At 37.0% G+C, this 21,478-nt stretch overlaps 1 protein-coding gene across 2 annotated transcripts in view; it reads left to right on the top strand.

The window, feature by feature from the left end:
* Positions 1-21,478, top strand: part of LRP2 (LDL receptor related protein 2) — a 117,406-nt gene that overhangs the window by 77,623 nt on the left and 18,305 nt on the right. For both annotated transcript variants that reach the window (XM_051787320.1, XM_051787319.1), the window contains exons 46-64: positions 1,587-1,706; positions 2,551-2,682; positions 3,583-3,784; positions 4,256-4,551; positions 5,058-5,574; positions 7,332-7,484; positions 7,944-8,114; positions 9,349-9,572; positions 9,981-10,158; positions 11,074-11,270; positions 12,884-13,129; positions 13,881-14,009; positions 14,704-14,823; positions 15,393-15,509; positions 15,761-15,877; positions 17,253-17,390; positions 18,119-18,241; positions 19,172-19,300; positions 21,246-21,377. In XM_051787320.1, coding sequence (XP_051643280.1) covers positions 1,587-1,706; positions 2,551-2,682; positions 3,583-3,784; positions 4,256-4,551; positions 5,058-5,574; positions 7,332-7,484; positions 7,944-8,114; positions 9,349-9,572; positions 9,981-10,158; positions 11,074-11,270; positions 12,884-13,129; positions 13,881-14,009; positions 14,704-14,823; positions 15,393-15,509; positions 15,761-15,877; positions 17,253-17,390; positions 18,119-18,241; positions 19,172-19,300; positions 21,246-21,377 — 3,441 coding nt within the window. The remainder of the gene's footprint in view (positions 1-1,586; positions 1,707-2,550; positions 2,683-3,582; positions 3,785-4,255; positions 4,552-5,057; positions 5,575-7,331; positions 7,485-7,943; positions 8,115-9,348; positions 9,573-9,980; positions 10,159-11,073; positions 11,271-12,883; positions 13,130-13,880; positions 14,010-14,703; positions 14,824-15,392; positions 15,510-15,760; positions 15,878-17,252; positions 17,391-18,118; positions 18,242-19,171; positions 19,301-21,245; positions 21,378-21,478) is intronic.

Below are 21,478 nucleotides of genomic sequence, written 5' to 3'. Positions count from 1 at the left end.
GACATAACTCACACTGTTCTCAAAATATCTCTTTTTGTAATACTGAAGTTAATGCGTTGCCCTCTTATCTCTCAATTATCTAAATCATGATTTTATCTAATAAAAAAGGTGATAAATTTTTGCAGCATTTTCATAAAACGTTTGAGAGGTTTTTCTTTTTGCTTATTCTGATCTGTATTCTTTATGGTTTTACATGGTGTTTTGACACTTAAGTATTATAGTGAGCTGTCTTTTCTAAAACTTTAGCATTGGAATATTTTTTCTTCTAAACAAATGAAATTGATACAGTCTCAAATGTAGTTTCTTTTAGCCCTTTCATGTGGTTATGAACGATTCTTTAACATATGATTCGTTGTTCATTGGAGCTTCCAGTTAGTGTACAGAAATATCTAGTTTTCCATCTGCCTTAATTACAAACCAGCTCAACTTTTCTAAGACATTTATATTAGGTAGTAGTTAGGCAGTACTTTTTCCATATGAAATGTTTTGGATCAATTTATGACACATAATGGATATTTTCAGATAATGATTTGGTTTTAGTATTGCCTGAGTATTTTTGCTTTCACTCATTTTCCTAAAGTTACATGCCTTGAACTAGCTATGCCACAATTTTTCTAAAATATGAGTTCAATTTCTGTAGCCAGAACATGGCCACTTTTATCTATGGGCCCCAACGTGTCAAAGATATGTGGCAATAGTGAGTTTGTGCTGGTCGTAAAAGATGTACTTTGTCCCTTCTACTGTTAATGTTCCTGGGGAATTACTTAAATTGACAATTATTGAAGAGCAAGAAAGAGGGAGAGAAAGAGAATGAGAGGCAAAGAAACCCCAAGGCATTAATGAGCAATAGTTAATTGTCTTTGATTTCCATCATCAAAGGCACAGGGAAGAGCAAGTTAAAAGGCCAGACTGTCCTTTTGGTATTCTGAACCCGTCAGAGGGTACAGGAGAGTATCAGTAACAACTGAAGAAATTATGAAACCCATTATATATGCCAGGATTGAGGGGCTCAGCCAGAGTGCAGGAAGAATATTTGTAGCATGCTTAGCTGGAACTACTCAATGTTATGGTTTGTTCTTCACTGCCATTAAGAAAAGATTCCTACCAGCAGGTGAAGAAAAATTGGTGGGAGAAAAATGAAAACATTATCTACCATGAGATATTACTTCCTTAGTGTACATTTTGATTTACTGTAAACTGCTGAGTCTGCTACACCTGGTTTGAGCACTGGAAAAATAAGTATATTGGACTGTGGTCATTTTCCTGCGCACAAATCTCAAGTATAAATATAAAACATATTGCTGCATGCAATCCTATTTCCAAGGCAAATTCTGTCTACTTATTAGCTGATATGTATATCCAAGGAGAGAAGTAAACCCATTTTTTTGCATACAAATATCAAGCTACTTTGTACTATGAACTCTTTACAGATAGGCTGAGAAAAGACATCCTTCCTAGCATACTTTTTTCTCTTTCCTTTTTGGGGACTGTAGTATTTTTTTGCATAAAATGGACTCCAGAGCAACTTAAAACAAGTTGGAAAGGTAACAGAAAAAAAGAAATAATACATAGGTTTTTTCTTCCAGTCTCACTGACTTGCACGAATAATGAGTTTCGCTGTACATCGGGACGTTGTATTCCTGCTCATTGGTACTGTGATCAAGGAATAGACTGTGCTGATGGCTCTGATGAACCTGCCTCTTGTGGTAAGTCTGCACTCAGAGGGTACAACTTGAGGGGTTATAGCAAATCAGTAGTTTCTCTTGTAGGCAGTAGCTTGAATCCAGACTGGGTGGAAAATAAGTATCTTCTGGGCTTTATTCACTGATTAAATAATCTGAGTCACTGAATATTTTGATCCTTAAAGCTGTGTATGGAATATGAAGGCTTTTAATTGCAACAATTGATTACTTGTAGTGTGATTACTCTTACTATGTAACCTCCTGTCTCTGTAACAGACTGTGATAGCAGTGAATCAAGTGGCAAAAAGAAGCAAGTATTTTGATATTGTTTTGGATGTACAAACAGATGTCATGCTGTACAGAAAGTGTGCATGCAGTATTGCATTTGGGGAAAAAAGGAATGTGGGAAGCAGAGGTGAATAGTGTTGACACAATATACGACTGTCTCAGTATTACAGTAAACGAATCCTGTATGTACAATAGAAACTGTTAGGAATAAGCAGAGGAGTGGGGTAGGAGGTGAAAAAAAAGGATGCTAATCTCCAGGGAGGAAGAGAAAGGGCTGACTGAAGTCACTGAGAAGTGATATTACAAGATCATTATTATTCTCATTGTAAAAGTAAGCATAACAGAAGGTAGAATAGATTATTCTATTTTTTAAGCAGGGTTGGTAGTTCACTTTGCACGTTGCTGGAGTTGCACCTTTAGCTTAAGAAAAAGTCTTCAGATTGTACCTTAACTGTTTGACGCCTAAGCTTCTCCCTTACATTTCACTCTCATAAGCTTCTCTCTAAAATACACTCCTCAGTAGATTTTCATGGCAGTTCAGATTGGTTTAACAAGCAAGGTGATTGTGTTCATTTTTAAGTGCCCCAGTTGCGGACTTGTTCAAGTGACCAGTTCAGATGTGATGATGGCAGATGTATCCCAGGAACTTGGATCTGTGATGGTGATAATGACTGTGGGGATATGAGTGATGAGGATCAAAGACATAATTGTGGTAGGTGGTTAATGCAAATAGATACTGCACTTTATTTGTCCTGTGGGCGTTTTTTAGAAAACAGCCAACCCCCAAACTCTCACCCACTACCAGTTTTTCTGCCCACAAAGGTGCACATTAAGCATGAGGTACAATCTTTCTGTACCTTAATTTTCATTATATTGAATTGAAATTGAATATTTTACAGGTAAAAAACCCCCCAAAAAACACTGTTATAATTTTGCGATTACTCTTCTTTGAATTGATGTGTTCAAATAGAGATACAATTAACCTGCATTGTGTGTATGATCAGGGCAGCAATAGCAGCTTCAGTGGAGATATTCCCTGATGGTCATGTACTGCATCTTCTGCATATTAATAACCACATAGTTTTGGCATAATATCTTTAAAATCTAGTTAGCAAAATAAATATGTCTGTTTAGAGAGTGAACAAAGGGAAGGAGGTTCACCAAGCCTCGTCCTGCTTCTTGATACTTTTGACAGCAGCTGGATACACTTTCAATCCTTGCCCTTATTAACTGCAATGATGCTCACTCTGTTTGCTCCCTGGAGAACAAAATACCTTGAAGAAAACAGGGAATAGAGGCCCTAGGCATAATACCTGTTCAGCTCCCAGAAAATGTGGCCAGATACATGAAAATCTTGTACTGAGAAGCTGATAAGATCCAGATTTCTGCACGTCAGCATTCCCTAAGGAATGCTTTGGCTCCCAGTCAGCTTCCATGAAGAGTAATGCACAGTTTTGTACACGAGAAGGTGCAGTGATATCTATCTGTGCATGTGCAGCAGAGCATGGCTGTGTTATGGATTATGGGTGGATATCCAGGCTGTTTGGGGGGGGGGGGGAGGGTGGTACACACACAGAGTGTAACTTGGTTAGTGGACATGCTTTTCCTTCAGCAAACCGCAACTGCACAGCAGCAGAGTTCACATGTGCCAACAATCGGCCCCCACTCAGGAGGTGCATCCCTCGGGCTTGGGTCTGTGATGGTGATGCTGACTGCAGTGATGCTTTTGATGAACACCAGAACTGCACACGAAGATCTTGCACAGAAAATGAGTTCACCTGTACTAATGGCTTGTGCATCCGTAATACGTACAGGTTTGTAACTCCCTGGGCAGCTGTATAAATTCTCAAAATTTGCTTCGTGTGAAGCAGCTAATTCAACCTTTTTTTTCCACATCATTTAGTTCTAAGTACATCTACATATTGTAGTGAAACTGTTTATCTGCTCTTCATTCATGCATTAGCTTTGACTTGAAAATGCTCCAGAATTTTCTATGTTAATATCCCCAGTGCTCACCACTAGCATTTAATACTTTTTTCTGTGGCTAGTAACATATCCTGGGGTGACTCTGTCCAGCCTGTAATGCATACAGGGAATACAAGCAGGACTCACAGGATCAGACTATATAATATGACCCCGGTTTCTGAAAGTCTCTTCTGTTGGAGCCAAAATATACACCTTCTATATCACACCTTCTTTGGAAACCGGGACAGTGTATCCACCCATCTGCCCTAGCGACAGTGATTGCCTTCTTATATTTGAAGAAAGTGTTTGTTCTTCTTCAGGTGTGATAGGCGGAATGACTGTGGTGACAGCAGTGATGAAAGGGGATGCATCTATGAACCATGTCAACAGCACCAGTTCACTTGTCAGAATGGGCGCTGCATTTCCAAAGCCTACCTCTGTGATGGGGATAATGACTGTGGTGATGAATCTGATGAGCTGGAACATCTCTGTAATACACCAGAAGCGACCTGCTCTCCCCACCATTTTAAATGTGACAATGGAAACTGCATTGAAATGGTTAAAGTCTGCAATCGGTTGGATGATTGCTTAGATAACAGTGATGAAAAAGGATGTGGTATGTATAGATTTATTTGTACTGTCTAATTTAATATACATAAGCAGCTTTAAAAAAATGAACTTGTAAGACAATTTCTTCATTACAATTGTGTCTATCCCATGGCTGTCTCTCAGAAATGAAAATTATAAGAAATGTATATATTTAATTTTGGTTTTGTTTTATTTAAGTCATACTTATTATGTGCTGTTTTAACAGACTGTGACAATGAGCTCATTATATGAACTACATATAGTTCATTCGTTGTTATGTATTACCCTTACTTTTCCAAAATATGCCATTCAGAAGTCCATGCTTGGTACTCAGGGTGTTTTGTGACAGACCTCAAAGATGATAGAATAATTTCGTATTTGATTAACTTGTTTTCCTTTTTCCTTTATTACAGCAGCCCACATTCACATTCAGCATTTCAGGGGGTAGCAGGGAGAGAGAGACAGAGTACATTGGAAAGTGACTGCCCTAGTACTCCATCCAGTTCCTTGAATAGAACTCCTTTCCTTTCCCAGGTATAAATGAATGCAGTGACCCTTCAATCAGTGGATGTGATCACGACTGTACAGACACACAGACAAGTTTCTACTGTTCTTGTCATCCTGGATACAAACTTATGTCTGATAAACGGACTTGTGATGATATTGATGAGTGCAATGAAACTCCATCAGTATGTAGCCAGATTTGTGAGAACACAGCTGGCTCCTACATCTGTAAGTGTGCCCCAGGCTATATCCGGGAGCCTGATGGAAAAAGTTGCCGGCAAAATAGTAATATCTCCCCATACCTTATTTTTAGCAACCGTTACTATCTGAGAAATCTCACAGCAGATGGCCAGTCTTACTCTCTCATTTTGCAAGGACTGAGAAATGTGGTGGCACTGGACTTTGACAGGGTGGAAAAGAGGTTATACTGGATTGATGTGGGGAGGAGTGTCATTGAACGAATGTTCCTAAATGGAACAAATAAGGAGACAGTGATAAGTGATGGTGTGCCCAACGGGGAAGGTATCGCTGTTGACTGGGTTGGCAGGTAAGAAAATATGTTTTCTATCTTTCTGGGCTCCTAAGGAAATGATGTGTGAAGGAGTTTATCTTAAGGTTTTTCTCCACTTCATATGAAATTTCTGATGAGTCCTGAAATCGTTTTGGATTGTGAATGCAGTGCACACCACTGAGCTGAAATTGTTTATCAGGGTTTAATACGTAACACTTTTCTTTCATTACTCTCATCTAGTATACTGAGGTTATATCAGACTTGCTCTCTCATCAATCAGTCCTTTGCTAGCAGTTGTTGGGGTTGGGATGCAGGATTCTCTCTTTGCATAACCAAAGTGTTATATCAGGTAACTAGGTTCCAGTTAAGTGAGGAATAACAAACATTAATGAAATTTACCTGCTGTACCAATGTGAAGAGCATATTTCTTTTGCTCTTGAAAAATGTACCTTTAACTGATAAACGACGTGATCCACATCATTTGCTGACAGGAGACCAGTATGAGAGTGAGGGATTTGGAAAGCACTTTGCATTATGGCAAATTTTTAATTGCCTGCTATGGGTCAAAACATAGTCTAATTGACTGCCACAGAAACTCTGTCCTTATATGGTGCCCTCTCTGACAGTGTTCTTGGCTGTGTTTCATCATGTCTTGCTTTCTGAGTGCAGTACTATAAGCATAAAAAGTGCATCAGACTGCAAAACAATGAGAATCATTCAAAAAGTCACTTTGGAACTTCTATGAGAGTGTTTATATAAATATGTTGATATTTTTAAACCACTTTGTCTCTAAACCTAATGATAATTAATGTTGCCAACAGCCTCAAATGCTTTATGATTCATGGATAGATGAGGAAGGAAAAAGCTAATTTTAGCTGAAGTGGTTCTACTGTTTCATTCTAATACAGCTGTTGAATTACTTCAGCTATAATTAGCTATGTTTTAGTTTAGTTGGTTTTTGTTTAGGTGTTTCAGAAAGGCTGAAGGACAGTACAATGGTTGAATTTTTCTGCTTGTTTTCAATGCAGAGAGAGGATTGGAGGATGCCATGAGATGCAGGTTGGGGAAGACTACTTTGTCCTCCTCCCTGGTGGGAATGGCACTGCTTAGGGTGGTGTAGGCAGGGATTATATCTGTCAGGCTATTTCTAGAATGACCCTGTGGATGCTGGAGCTGACCAGCTCTGCAAAGAATTTCAAAGTTCCCTGTTGCAGGTCTAAGTGAATTAAATGCTTTGTTTTGATGCAGGCTTTTTAAAATCATCACTTTTGCTTGTATGATTTCTTTGCTTACAGCTGTGTATATTCCTAGGCAAAGTAATAGAAGTGTTAAAAAATTCTAGGTGAAGTTTAAATTAGGGTGTCAGATTACTTAGGAATTTTCTACCTGTTTGATGAGAGCAGAGGTGGAAGAATGGAACAATGATGTTTCTCTCCAGTATTTTACACCCCTGGTCACAATCCATTACACTGCATGTCTGTTTTCCTGCTCCTGGCCCTTGTTGGTAGGACAGAAAGGGAAGAGGGGTTTAGGAATTTATAGGTAGATGGTGTATTATTACTCAACTAGGCAACTGCAAGTTTGAATTGGGCAGTAACAATCATGGTTACAGGAACAGCCAGAGTGAAAAGGGCAGCCTGGAGCATGGTGTAGAAGAGATGTCAGTGGAGTACGCATTCCTTTACAGTGGATATATTTTTTCTAGGAGAAAAAACCTGAAATTTAAATATTCTGTGAAGCAAAATAAAAAATATAATTAAATAATATTAAATAACTCTGAAACTTAATTTCAGAAAATTGTACTGGGTGGATGCCTACAAAGATTGTCTCTATGTCTCTGAACTTGATGGAAGATTCCGGAAAAAACTGGTGGATCGGTGTGTGGATGCCAACAACACTTTCTGCTTTCAGTACCCCAGAGGAATTGTTGTTCATCCAAAATATGGGTATGACATTTCAAGAGTACTTTTCCTTTCTTTTGCAAATAATCCTACACTGTTCTGAAAATCTGAAGTAAATTTTGCTTGCTTGCATTTGGATTTGCATGGCGTTAGTTCTTAGTTGCAGCTTAATAGCTAGCCTGTTCGTAGGTATATATGCAGGTCACTGTGGAATTTGGTTCCATATGGAACCAAATAGCAAGTTTTGATTGCAATGCTAAAAAAGGTTGCTAAATGTGTGTGTGATTTGGCAGATATTGGGTCTGACAGTTGCATTCTTTGAAGGCAATTATGATTGCGCAATTGTCTGCTGTAGCAATTCAAGTAATGAATATATTAGCTTTCTTCTTCCTTAATCTCTGCTTTAATTCTGTGACAGGAAATACTATATTTGAGACTTGGCTTCTAATATTGATTTCAAAATATTTTTACTACAATTCTGACTATAAGTATTCATTTGAACAGACAGGTTTACTGGACAGACTTTGCCGATCGAGCCTATATTGGACGAGCCGGCATGGATGGCAAGGAGAAGACTGTGATTATCTCTACAAAGTTAGAGTGGCCCAATGGACTTACCATAGACTACACCAATGACAAGCTCTACTGGGCAGATGCTCATCTAGATTATATTGAGTATGTACACAGAAAAGGTTAAAACAACTGAATAATTGCTCATGTCAGATTTTGGTGGGAGCATTTATTGGTGCTGTAAGCATCATATATATTAAAATGTCTGGAGTAGTAGGTGATAAGTATCATTAGAAGACACAGTAGCCTAGTTGCTATATTCGCATCCTAGATTCCACTGGAAGTGGTCCAAAAAGTATAGTGAAAAGGTTTACACTCTGTACTCAAATATGCAACTTCTCTGTATGTAGTATACAGGCTGAACCAAAGCAAAATTGAGTATAAAATACCTGTTTTTTTATTCTCTTATTTCTGCCTATAGATAAGAGATGAGCTGTAACTACACTAGTTATGTGCTAATAAAATAGTATACAAACTATTAGAAGATGTCTGAATGTCCCTAGGTATGACATGGAATTTCCTGTTAGCACATGGGATTTTTTTGCTAATCAAGAAAAATCTATTATTTGCTTCTAGTATTAGAGAATTAAATATCAGTAAAAATGAGTAATAGTATTCTGACTGTTTCAATGTCATGACATTGAAATACTTTGAAAACAATAATTTGTATTTATGTTAGTGTTTATATTTGTATTCATATTTCCACCTACATTTATATTTATATTTACTTTTATTCTTCTCTACATTAATTCTTCTGACAGCCTTTTCTACGATGAAGTGTTAAAATGTCTTTTAATGCATATTAATTATATGTATGTTTCTCTCTTTTTCTCTCTTGTATTTCATAATTTCCCCATATAGCAAGGTGATAGTAAAAATGTAAAATCTTATCAAAGACAGCTTATCAGAGGAGGCTCTAAATAAGAAAGATATATAAAATTTAGGAATATAGGAAGCCTATTATTGTCTTAAGTGTTCCGTTATTAACAGTCTGAATCATCCAGGCAAGCTAGTCTCGTGTGACAAAAATAATTTGCTATAAGGCAGTAAATTTGCAAAATTTCATTGGACTAGCCAGTGCGCTTCTGTGGGAAATATACATTTCAGTGGATGTTGCTCTATTCCATTTATTTGCCTAAAATAGCCTGTTTTACTTTCCTCCATGTATTAAAATGAATTTGCTGAGGACGGTGCTCTGTCATTACTGCATAAAGTAGCTTGAATTCTACATTGCATGATTCTGGTCACCAATGATGAAGTACCATAAGCATACATAATAAAGATGGGAAGATGTTTTAGCATTTATCTGAATGTTTTGCACATATTTTTCTTTGTGGAGGTACTCTGACCTGGATGGACATCATCGTCACACAGTATATGATGGGACTTTACCTCATCCATTTGCAATAACAATTTTTGAAGACACAATATATTGGACTGACTGGAACACAAGGACAGTTGAAAAGGGAAATAAATATGATGGATCAGACAGGACTGTTCTTGTGAACACCACACACAGGCCATTTGACATCCATGTTTACCATCCATACAGACAGCCATTTGGTGAGAAAACAGAATTAGATTTACATTTAGAGGGTCAGCTGTATTCAGAGACTAGTTGTAAAGGGTCCTGAGTGCACCCAGCTTTTACCTTTGCTGAGGGGAATAAAATGCACAGAGTGAATGTAGGCATCTACTTTACATTTATAAATTGCCCTTTCTTTGAAAAGCAATGAATGGAAGTGCCTAATCGTTATATTATTTTCTAAAATATCATGGCTTAATAACATACATTTCCTGCATATGATATCACATGTATTTCTCTCAATAAGTGCCTACTTATCTAGGTTTTGCTTTTCAGTCTCTCACATTTAAAGTTTCAGAACAGTGTTAGAGGAATCTATTGTAGATTGAGACCTTTGTGTTCTGGAAGTTACAAATTATGGTAATATTTTTCTTCTGTTTTACCAGTTAATAATCCTTGTGGCACCAATAATGGTGGCTGTTCCCATCTTTGTCTAATAAAAGCTGGTGGTCAGGGTTACTCCTGTGAATGTCCCGATAACTTCATGATAATACGGTTTGGTGATACAGCCCACTGCCTTCCTATGTGCTCCAGCACCCAGTTTCTCTGTGCAGACACTGAGAGGTAAGTCCACAGCTCACTGTTGCTTTTTCAAAGTCTTTTTAAGGATGGATGTATTTTAGAGTTTAGTCTCTTCAAAAGGACATGAAATTAGGGATTCTGTCTGCTCTTACTATGAGTTTTTGATGTGCTTACAAAGACAACACCAAGACAAGACAGGTTTACATTTCGGAAAAGACTTCTAGACTGGTTGCTTAAGTAGTACTTTTTTACTTTTCTTGATGTTATATGGCATTACTAATGTAGCAAAGTTTTGGTTATTAGAAACATGTACCTCCAGATACAGCTTCCTGTTGAATTAAAAAATCTGCAACCTTGTCTTTTTTTTTTTATACATCTTTTGCAATGTATCTGCTTCTGCCAAATATATGCTGTCTGCCTGTGGCTCAGGAAAGCCATTTAGCTGATGTGAGGGCACATTTCCAACACTTCTCTGAGACAGCAGTGGAGGGAGAGGAATGGTGATACAACAGCTCTTGTGCTAATGTATCACTCTGACCCTGTGAGGCAGGTGTGCTTATTTGAAGCAGTGTTACAATGATAATCCCTGGTGAATTTCTTGTGCTAAAGTTCAAGTGAATTACTGAAATGCCACACCATTAAAAATCCAGTTGAAGAGTGATCTAAAAGGCATGAGAGAGTATGAGCACAAATATACATAAAAATCAAATCCCTATTAATTTTTTGTGAAATTCCTCCTAGAGGCCTGCCAGTATCCTCTGTTTATCATCTGTTTCTGGTGACAGTATTATGGCATATTTTATTAGCATTTGGCATATGAAACAGAAAAAATTAAGTTCAAGATGTTTTGGACATTTCAAGAAATACTGAGAAAAGGCTGTATTTTGTGCTGTAAAAGGATAGTTGTATATCTATAAAGCCATATCCTCAACAAAGAAAACTGTTTTCTCTTTGTAGGTGTATTCCTATCTGGTGGAAATGTGATGGACAGAGGGACTGTCGAGATGGCTCCGATGAGCCCCCAACCTGTCCGCACCGCTACTGTCCTGTTGGGCAATTCCAGTGTAATGATGGGAACTGCACCAGTTCACATTTCTTGTGCAATACCCAGCCAGATTGCCATGACGGATCAGATGAAGATCCTGTACTTTGTGGTATGTTCCAACTAATAAATTTAAGTGTTTTGCCAGTATAAAATGAGTAAACAACATAAAAATTTCAGAATCGTTATCGCTTGTTTAAAGATGAAAAAGTGAGATAAATATAGTCTTTTTAGTCTTGCACCTGCTAGAGCAATTCACCTCAGTGCAAGCAGGATAAAGAAGAGCAAAAATATACTGTATCGAAACATAAACATTTTCTATACTTTTAAGACAGATTTACACTGTTGTAAGTTACGATCTGAGGTATAAAATATTAGAAACAGGACTCACTTTGTTTTATTCTAAGTAAAGCCATGGTGAATAAGAGGAATTTAAGGCTTTCTAATGTCCAGGTCAATCTAACAGGTGTGCTAGTTTTCCCTGTATTTTAGCACTTAGTGTGATGGGACAAAATTACTGCACCCTCTGCATTGTACAAAATGCAGTGCAATGTGGGAAGATTTGTTTTAGAAAGCTGTATGTGATGGCAGTATTATAGAAATGTAGCATAATTATGCTTATGAAATAATGTTATTTCCTTAAAAACCTATGCTGTTCCACATACTTATGTCTAATTTAAAAAAGCACATCCTTAGTTCTCTTTTTGTACATGACGTGGTTCTGACAGTTGCAAGCTTAGTAATAAAAAGTGGAGGGGGAAGCAGTGTGGTTGTATAATTGATAGTTTGTCATTGATAGATAATTGATAGTTTAGTCATTGCCTTCCATTAGCAAAGTGTTTCTAAAAATGACCAAATTAAATGAAATGTCAATTTTACCTGAGTTGCAAAAGCTAAGCTCTTAAGTATGCCACACAGGAATTAAAAAAGTAGGAATGTGGCAGCTGTGTAATGCAGTGATTTTAACATAGTGGGTACAATAAAAATCATTTTAGGTCTATGTAGTTCCTTCTGCTCATTGTCTTGTGCATGGCAATAGAATCCCTTGGTCTAGAACATGTATGGAAATTATAAGACACTGTTTTCTCTGGAACAGTTTGGCAGTATATGTTAAAAAAGTAGTAGTGTAGTACAGTGAGACATACAAAGTCTGGAAGTAGAGGTCAGTGTTGACTCCTGTTTTCATAGACCTTCAGAGCTCCCCTAGTTTGCCAGCACTGCTGACATCAGCTTTCAGTGCTTTGCTTTTTGGGAACAGAGACTACACCTTTGCAGGCTGTGGAGCTGGTATTAGTGTGGTCTGCTGCTATCTTTTCTGACCTGTTCGTTCATAGAGGAACAGGCTCATCAGGCAGTGGGCATCCAAGTTCATAGAATGGCCAGAGCCACAATGCTGCTTATCTCCTCTGTGAAGTGACTGATGGCCCCTGCCTCAATCATGTTGAATGCTGGGTTTATTCCCCTCTGCTTTAGGAGAAGGTAGTATCTGTCTTGCTCCTAGAAAAATTTAGAATCTTGGTGAGCTGTTCTAAAGATGCCTGAGAAAAATGTGACGTGACATTAGAAATGTCTACCTTAACTGGGCAAGTAAATGGGATGTTTTAAATTTTTACTGGCTTTCTTTTTAACTTTTGGTGTAAACATGATAGTGACTCAATAGATATCACAGCAGCAGACCATTCCTATAACTTTTGGTATCCTAACAGCTGATTTGTATTCTCCCAGCTAATCACCAGTGTGAAACTCATCAGTGGCAGTGTGCCAATAAGCGATGTATCCCAGAAGCCTGGCAGTGTGACAGAGAGGATGACTGTGGTGACAACTCAGATGAAGATAGTACTCACTGTGCAAGTAGAACCTGTCCTCCAGGCCAATTTAAATGTGACAATGGCCGCTGCATCCCGTTGTCCTGGAAGTGTGATGTGGATGATGATTGTGGTGATAACTCTGATGAGCCATTCCACGAATGCAGTAAGCACACAGCTGTGGGCCATTTACTTAGGAGTTGGACCTGATGATCCTTGTGGGTCCCTTCCAACTCAGAATAATCTGTGAACTCTGAGTGCACCAAAAGCAGAGCAAACCACATTACTTGATTTTCCTGAGACTGAAAGTTTATTGGAAAGGAATTTTCTGCAAGCTAATTGCATACATGTAGTAAAGAGTTAGAAAACACTCTGTGTGATAGCATTTGTGTGATAGAAATTATGACAAACTGTGTGATAATTTCCTATTTACTCATTCTGGAAGAAGATAAATCTTATTTATGCTGGTCAGACTATCAAAAACTAGCAGCATCTCACTTTGACTGTCTTGATGCCAGGATTTTCCAATGTGCTCTAGCATGTCTCTCTGAACCACTGACCATCTTGAAGAACTTGTGACCAAGTTTTGCCACCTGAGGACAAGCCACCTCCTCTAGCTTCCAGATTTGGGGCTATTGCCATTGTTACCAGATCTAAATAGTCAGGGGAAAAGACTATGTGTGTGCTTTGAACCTCTGATGGGTTTGTAGCATATGCAGAATACAAGCAGCATAGATTGGAGAAGATAGTAAAATCAATACATTTAATGCTTTTTCTTTTACAACACTGAAGTTAGCAGAGAGCTCTTTTTAGTTGAAAAAATTGACTATAACTCAAAACAGGTTTTGAAAGGCAGAATAGCAAGGACAGTTTAATGGCTAAGTAACTCAATTAACATTGACAAATGCCTCTTTCAGTGGGACCTGCCTATCGATGTGACAATCACACACAATTCAGCTGTAGAAGCAACTACCGTTGCATACCATTGTGGGCAGTGTGCAATGGGAATGATGACTGCAGAGACAACAGTGATGAACAAGGCTGTGGTGAGTTTGGAGAAGGTCATTTCAACATAACTTTGTACCTAAAATATTTATCCAATTTGCAAACACCTTGATTTTCTGAAAGTCTTCAATAATAATGTACCTGGGCCTCTTTTGTTTGGTATCACTTAATTGCTCTGCTAGTTATTTGTCTTCAGGTGAAATTCTCTGTGCAGCAATGCATTGTGCAGCTCACATGTTTATGAGCTCTGAAGATCATCATTTAATTATTTTGCCTGATACGTCATCAAATGAAAAAGAAATACTGGTGCATGAGCTGAACTATTAAAAGTATTAAAACTGCCAGTGTTTTCTACATTTATGTAACTTACCTCCTGTGCTGGTGAAACCATCAGTGTGGGAAATATAACAGTACCTTTTGGATTTGTGTTGAAACCACTCACTTATACAGTTATACACAAAGATCACTGGATCACTGTAGCAGAATCAGAAAACACTTGAAAATGTAGCACACCAGGATGTCAAGATGCCCTCCTTTGACAGTACTGAGTTTCTCTTTGTGCTTCCGTCTCAGTTCGATGTAATTTCAGCCATTTCTTAATCACTTCTCTATTACTTGGCCCAGTTTGTGGTGCAGAGATTTCTGTCTACTTCAGTTATAATCTGTGCACATTCTGTCTTATCCAAAGACTGTGCTAATGTGTGCTGTTTTGTTGGCAAACTGTCTACATTACAGAGGAGATGACTTGCAATCCTTTTGGAGATTTCCGTTGTGACAATCATCGATGTATCCCACTGCGCTGGAAGTGTGATGGAGAGAATGACTGTGGAGATAACTCTGATGAGCACAACTGCAGTGAGTTCTTTTTCAGCTGTAATGACACAGTCCTGCTTTTGACTTAACTATCCTTGTATTTCTGATGAGAATAAGGCAGACAGCTCTCAACTGCAACCATTCTGTTATTTTACACTGTAGCCTTTTATTTGCTGATACTGCACTGATATCACAAGGATGCATCCTGGTTACATAAAAACAGTGATAAATCCAGTCATCACAATAACACAAATTCCTGTTTTCCACTGTGACATTTGAATTCTGTCCTATATGCAAATGTAGTATTATATAGTTTCTTAAACAATGACAGTGGATTTTTTTTTTCGAATTTGTATTAAAAACTCCTGTATAATTCTGTGATGAAACAAAGTCCACAATGAATTTCCTTTTTTCTAAGTCAAGGGGGACATAGAATGTGTAACATATTTAAAGAGTATTGGAGGAGAACGCTGTTTTAACATCATTTAGTTTTAAGGATTTTACCACATTATCTGCCCACATTACATTTGTCTGGTTTAGTGAGACAAGTGTGGATGTTTAACTGTGCATCTGGGAAACTTTTCATATTTGTGTATTCGTTTTAAATGAAGGTCCTCGCGAATGCACAGAAAGTGAATACCGGTGTGACAATCTGCGCTGCATCCCTTCCCGGTGGATCTGTGACCACGATGATGACTGTGAAGACAATTCAGATGAACGTGACTGTGGTGTGTACTCTCTTACATATTCATACCCTCGTTTCTAGTGTGATAAATTATTCTGCCAAATAATCTTTTATGGGAAGCATCTTTAATGAAGTAATGTTCACCAGATCACTTTAGTCCTTCCACCAAAAGTAGAGGATACTACAGTTTTAGTGGTCTGGAGTTTTGCAGCATTTTTTAGAATGTTGTTTTCAAAAACAACATCTGGATTTGGAGAAGAAGACATATCAAAAGTTACTTCTGAATCTTTTCAGAGCTGAGGACCTGCCACCCAGGTTATTTCCAGTGTGATAGTGGACACTGTGTTGCAGAACGCTTCAGATGTGATGGAAATGCAGACTGCCTTGATTTCTCTGATGAAGCAACTTGTCGTGAGTTTCAAACTTTGCAGTTGGTGCTCATTGCGCTCACTTCCAAAAAGATTTGCACTTTTGTCTATCTTTAAGTGAGATGACTCCTTAGAGGTATAGAATTATGCAGCATTCAACGATGTCAGTAAAAATTCAGGATAAGTATAATATTTTGAATCAGCTTTTTGATATAATGATAGGTTGCCCTCTCTTATACTAGTTGTAAACACATTCCTAATGGTAGGAAATGAATGTGTTTACAAGGTCCAGGAGAAGATACATGTGTGATCAAATTAAAATTTTTGACCATCCCATGGACACTGCAAGATCCAAACTGTTTCAGTTGTACCAAATTCTAATAAGGTTCTGTAATGAGATTTTTCTTTATAATACCCAAATTTCTGTAAAGTTTCCCAAAGTATCAGTGAAGCCAAGGAAATAAAATACTTCTCCATTTCTGTTTTCCTTCTGTATATTAATCTACTGTGAAAAAATATCTGTAGCTTGCATGGAGCTCCAGCTCCATCTGTTAAACCAGAAAGTACTGTTCACAGTTGGAATGAAAATATCACCTCTCTGCTCTATCTGCATTGACTGACATCAGCTTTTTAGGTGATACTGAAGTATTGGTTCTGACTTATATATTCACATGATTTTAGGCTTCAATACTTGAGAGAACTCTATGTTGGTATCATGGCACTTCTGTGCATCTTTACATTTTAACACCGGTGCTTCAAGTAAGAAGGGGCATCTGCACACTACTATCTGTATTTTTCTGATGGTAACAGCATCCTGGAATGTACATCACAATAGTTGTCTTTCAGAACCTGAGTTACACAACATTTGGCTGTTCTTAAAGGGAGGAAAAAGTGTATGAGAAGCCCTTGAAAGAGCAAGGGTATGGTTTATTTATATAGGTTGGTAGAATCATATTGTTTTCTTTCCTTTAGTTCAGTTTCTTTCACAGTTTTTACAGAATCTGGGTGGGGTTTTTTTCTATACCAACATGAGTCCTTTTGGAATTGGATATCTTAGGTACTTTTTCAGTCATTCACATTTTGTGCCAGTGATGTTAGTTACCTTTATTACTGAACTAGATTTGTCAGGAACAAATTCATGTAGCATTTGTTAAGTTAAAATTTATTTTCAAAAACTTCTGTAACTTATGTTGTTTCACTATTTATTTAAACCTGAGTTAATTACATTATTGCTACCAAGAAGTCCTCAGTCCTTGCAGTCTGTTGTTGCTGTACATCTTTGCAGTGCCTCATGTAGTATCTCCTATTATGGAGAGAGGGGTTTTTAAAAATAACATAGGACTGGGCTGAATATTTTTCAGGAAAACATAACATTTTTATTGTAAATGCAAATGTCATAATCATTTTCCTTTCTTCAGCAACACGGTACCCTAATGGTACATACTGTCCGCCCATGCTGTTTGAATGTAAAAACCACGTCTGTATCCAGCCATACTGGAAATGTGATGGTGATAATGACTGTGGAGATGACTCTGACGAAGAACTTCACCTTTGCTGTAAGAGAGAGAAATTATACTAAAATGAACAATACGCTGAATAAATCTACCTACAATAGACAGAACAATTAAAAAATAAATTTTGATTTTTCGGGATGAGAACTTCATATGCAAGTTCACTTCATCCTCCAACAATGTGTTTCTCACTGCTTTGCAGATATTTGTATATGTGGTTATAAAAGTAGGGAGAAGCATAGCAAAGAGATAAGGACACAGCATTTTGCAGTTGGTTATCTAAAATAAGAACATCAATTTGAAATTAAAGATTAATTCAGATGATGTATATTCTCAAAGGTGCTGAGCTTTTAAAGCTATTGGTATTGTCACGGTGTCTTTGTAAGTATGGTTGAGAAGTCCTGACTTCAGCTCTAACAATTAGTTATTGGAAGTGCTACTTGAACAGGTTTTGTCAGTTGTACACTATATAGCCACTAATAGCATGTTGGATTTTCAGTCACTATACTTCATGAACAAATCTAGAAACTTCAGTGTTATATGTAGTAGAGAATATGCCTTTGGCCAAAGATGATGTACTGTCTTCTGACAAAAAAATGTGTAATATCCTAACATACAGTCACCAAAAGAAAATATCCTTTTGGGTCTGAATGCCTTCTCACCTTTTGAAATATACAAAGCATATAAATGTTACCAGATAAAAGTGACTGAAATAATTTGTGTCTCAATGGCATCAAGTATCAAAGTGTGATTGACTTGATCTCTGATTTCAGTGGATATTGCTTGTGAATCTCCGTTCCGCTTCCGATGTGAAAACAATCGCTGTATATACAGTCATGAGCTGTGCAACCAGGAGGATGACTGTGGAGATGGAAGTGATGAGAAAGAGGAACACTGTATGTTTACACAAAATTGAGCATCAAATTCAGTAATTGTGATGTGATTAATATTTAATACCAAAGAAATGTCAAAATTAAACATAAATTATGAAAGCAGTGGTATGAAATAATTTAAACTATGGTTATTGGTACTAAGTACTTATGGGTCTCTGTACAAGTAGCAAAAATCTGCAAACATTTGTCTGAAAAGTAAAGATAATGATTTTCAAAACAATATTGTATTTTAATATGAGCCAGCAGCTAAATTTTATCATCTTACTATGAACTCCACTTAAAATGAGGAAGAAGAAAAAGTCTGGCTGTATCATAAAATTAGGATGGGATGGATAAAATAAAGGAATGGCTACTTCTGAATTTGTGGCACTGTTGTGCACATATTAATAGTGTTGATATTTAGGTCCACACTCTGCAGAAGCTCTGTTAATATTCAATTGGTTTTTGCCCTCAGATATCTTATGTAGTTCTCATTGACTATGTTGATTTTTACATTATCAAGTTTAATCATATTCTTAGTTGGTTAATGATATTATTTGCTGACTTTATGGCACAAAATTCTAGAAGTTAATAGATTACTAGTATCTCAGTAGTCTCTTGAAGTCTCCAGTAGATGTATGAAGTATATCACTAAAGGATATTAATAGGCTTGCATTATTTAAAAGAAAGTTTAATCAACTATTAAAAAGAAGAATTTTCCTTCTGTCTTTTTAATAAAATAGTGGAACTTCTTTCAGTTCAGGAATGTGACTAGAAGTCAGGAGGTTTATGTCCTTGTTATGGTTTTAGCTTTACTACAGCCTTTCAAAGTCACTCTAATCATTGTTTTACCAGATTGTATCAGCTTCCCCATTAGCAATGTGGAATAGTGCTGTCTCTTGGTACTTTGTAGCTGAAACTGTGACAGAGAAAAGTTTCTCTTCTTGGCTGTAGGTAGAGAACCGACACCAAGACCGTGTACAACTGAAGAATTCAAATGCAATAATGGAAATTGCATTCCTCTGCATTATGTCTGTGACAATTATGATGACTGTGGAGACCATTTTGATGAAATGGGCTGCAGTAAGTAATAATATCAGTAGAACATAAAATTGCAATGCTATTGAAATAAAAATTTCTGAAACTGATAACAATACATCTTCTTGAACAGCATACTAAGAAGTATTCCTTTTTAATTAGCCTATGTGAATTATTTAATTTTTTTTTTTTTTGATTAGCCTGTGCTAGGATTACCCAATGATAATATTTTCTGGTTTTAATCTTTTTCTATTTTCATTCTTTCATTATTTTAATTCATTCTGGTTTAATTCTTTTTTGTTTTCATTATTTTGTACATGACTGTACAAAAATATGTAAATGTGGCACTTAGGGCCATGGTTTAGTGGGGCTTAGCAGTGTTAGGTTTATGGTACAACTTGGTGATCTTAAAGGTCTTTTCCAACCTAGATGGTTGTATGATTCTATGAAAATCAGTTCTCTGAACAGTCTTTTTTAGGCTTAGGGTATTTATGTATCACCAAAAAAAAAGGAGTTTATCTTTTTTTTTGATCTTGTTTTAAAATGAATTATATTACAGAGGCAAGAACATCCAGCTGTTTCAATCATAATTGCAATAGGCCAACCTGTGGAATTATTCATGGGAGACTCTGAACTGCTATACATTGCTCTAGCCCTGTTAAAAGTATATTGAGATGCTATTTCCTTTTTAAAGACATAACCACAGAATTCTATAAGGACAGGCAGTCATTGGCCTGACTGCCTTCTTGAATGCCCTGTACAGCTTTTATTAACTGTGTATTATAAATTTACTAGCAACCATTTAGACGCAAAAGCTTTGACTTGAGCTTTGAAGGAAGAGAGATTATTCCATGGAATCTGGAAACAAAAACTCCTAACTTTTTATATCAATGTGCACAACGAAAATATGAGCATGTACTTGCAATTTCAATTTGTCAGGCTGTGATGGCTTCAAGTGAAAGTGTGCCAAATGCTGCATGGGTGATTTGCAATCCAGCAGACTTGCAGAACACAAATAACTTGGAAACCTATAGCACAGTCTATTTTGAAGCAGCTGGTTTTTCTGTTTCACTTACCATCCCAATGGTCTTTAGGTAATGTAACCTAATGCAATGACTTGAGGAAAATATAAAAGTATAAATGCTGTGAAACAGACACCTTCTGGCAGTCAGCACTGTACTGTTTGGGGGTGGATGTGAATGCAGGTCAGATGGTAACATTCAGAGCCTTCCCAACTTCAAATACCTGCTGTAGAAAAAACACTATATATATGTGTATATGTGTACAAGTAATTTATGCTTCTACACATATATGTGAAATTGAGCTGTTTAAACTTAAATTAGTCAGCAGTGGAATGTGAATGTATAAAGGAGATAATCAGCTTAATGTAATGTTTTTGCTGTACATCTGTATCTTTTCTTCATGATCTGTCATTGAACATATTATTTATCTTTTCTGCTTATATAACAGATACTCAAAGTATTCAGTAAAAATACTCAAGTATTTTGTGCATATATACAGTATGTCAGAATCAATAGAATTCTACATGTACTTTGGGAAGAGTATCATTTTCATTATCTGTTACAGACTATCTATTATCGCTGACTTGGCTTTTCCATTATAGGCATGTTTGAAAGGGCAGTGCATTCTGTGCAATGACCCGTGCTGACTTTAGGTTAGGTATGGCATGAACAAGAAATTCTGCAGTTGCTGCAGATTGGTGGTAATGTAGAATGTAATTTCTGTTATGGAAGGTGAGCTTTAATGATTATGGCTCTTTATCCTGACCCTGTTCACTGCTTCTTAGTTGACAGCCCTCTTGACCAGTGGTTACCATTCTCTTCTAATTTTAGTTAGAAAAAAGGAAAGAAAGCTAACTTTGTCTACTTGAAAACTATTTTCAATTACAGTAAAAATTGTTATACCTTCCCCATATCACTTCATTTTTTGGTTATAATTGCATAATATACTTTCTTTTTTTTTTTCCCAGATCCTGGAACAGAGCGAACTTGTGCGGAAAATATCTGTGAACATAATTGTACCAACCTGAATGAAGGAGGCTTTATCTGTTCCTGTAGGCCAGGGTACAAGGCCAGTGAAACTAACCGAAACTCCTGTGATGGTATTTTCAATCTTATAAATGTCTTCTCACTGATAAGTGTTCTGTGACCTGTCACTTCGTGATTCTATTGTGACCATCCATTTTCACATCCTAACAGCGTT

This window comes from Manacus candei, unplaced genomic scaffold (assembly GCF_025592945.1).
Source record: "Manacus candei isolate 608988 ecotype Guabito, Panama unplaced genomic scaffold, ASM2559294v1 h1tg000023l, whole genome shotgun sequence".
Lineage (NCBI taxonomy): Eukaryota > Metazoa > Chordata > Aves > Passeriformes > Pipridae > Manacus > Manacus candei.
The sequence above is the reverse complement of the archived record's forward strand: the minus strand, read 5'-3'. Positions and strand labels throughout refer to the sequence as shown.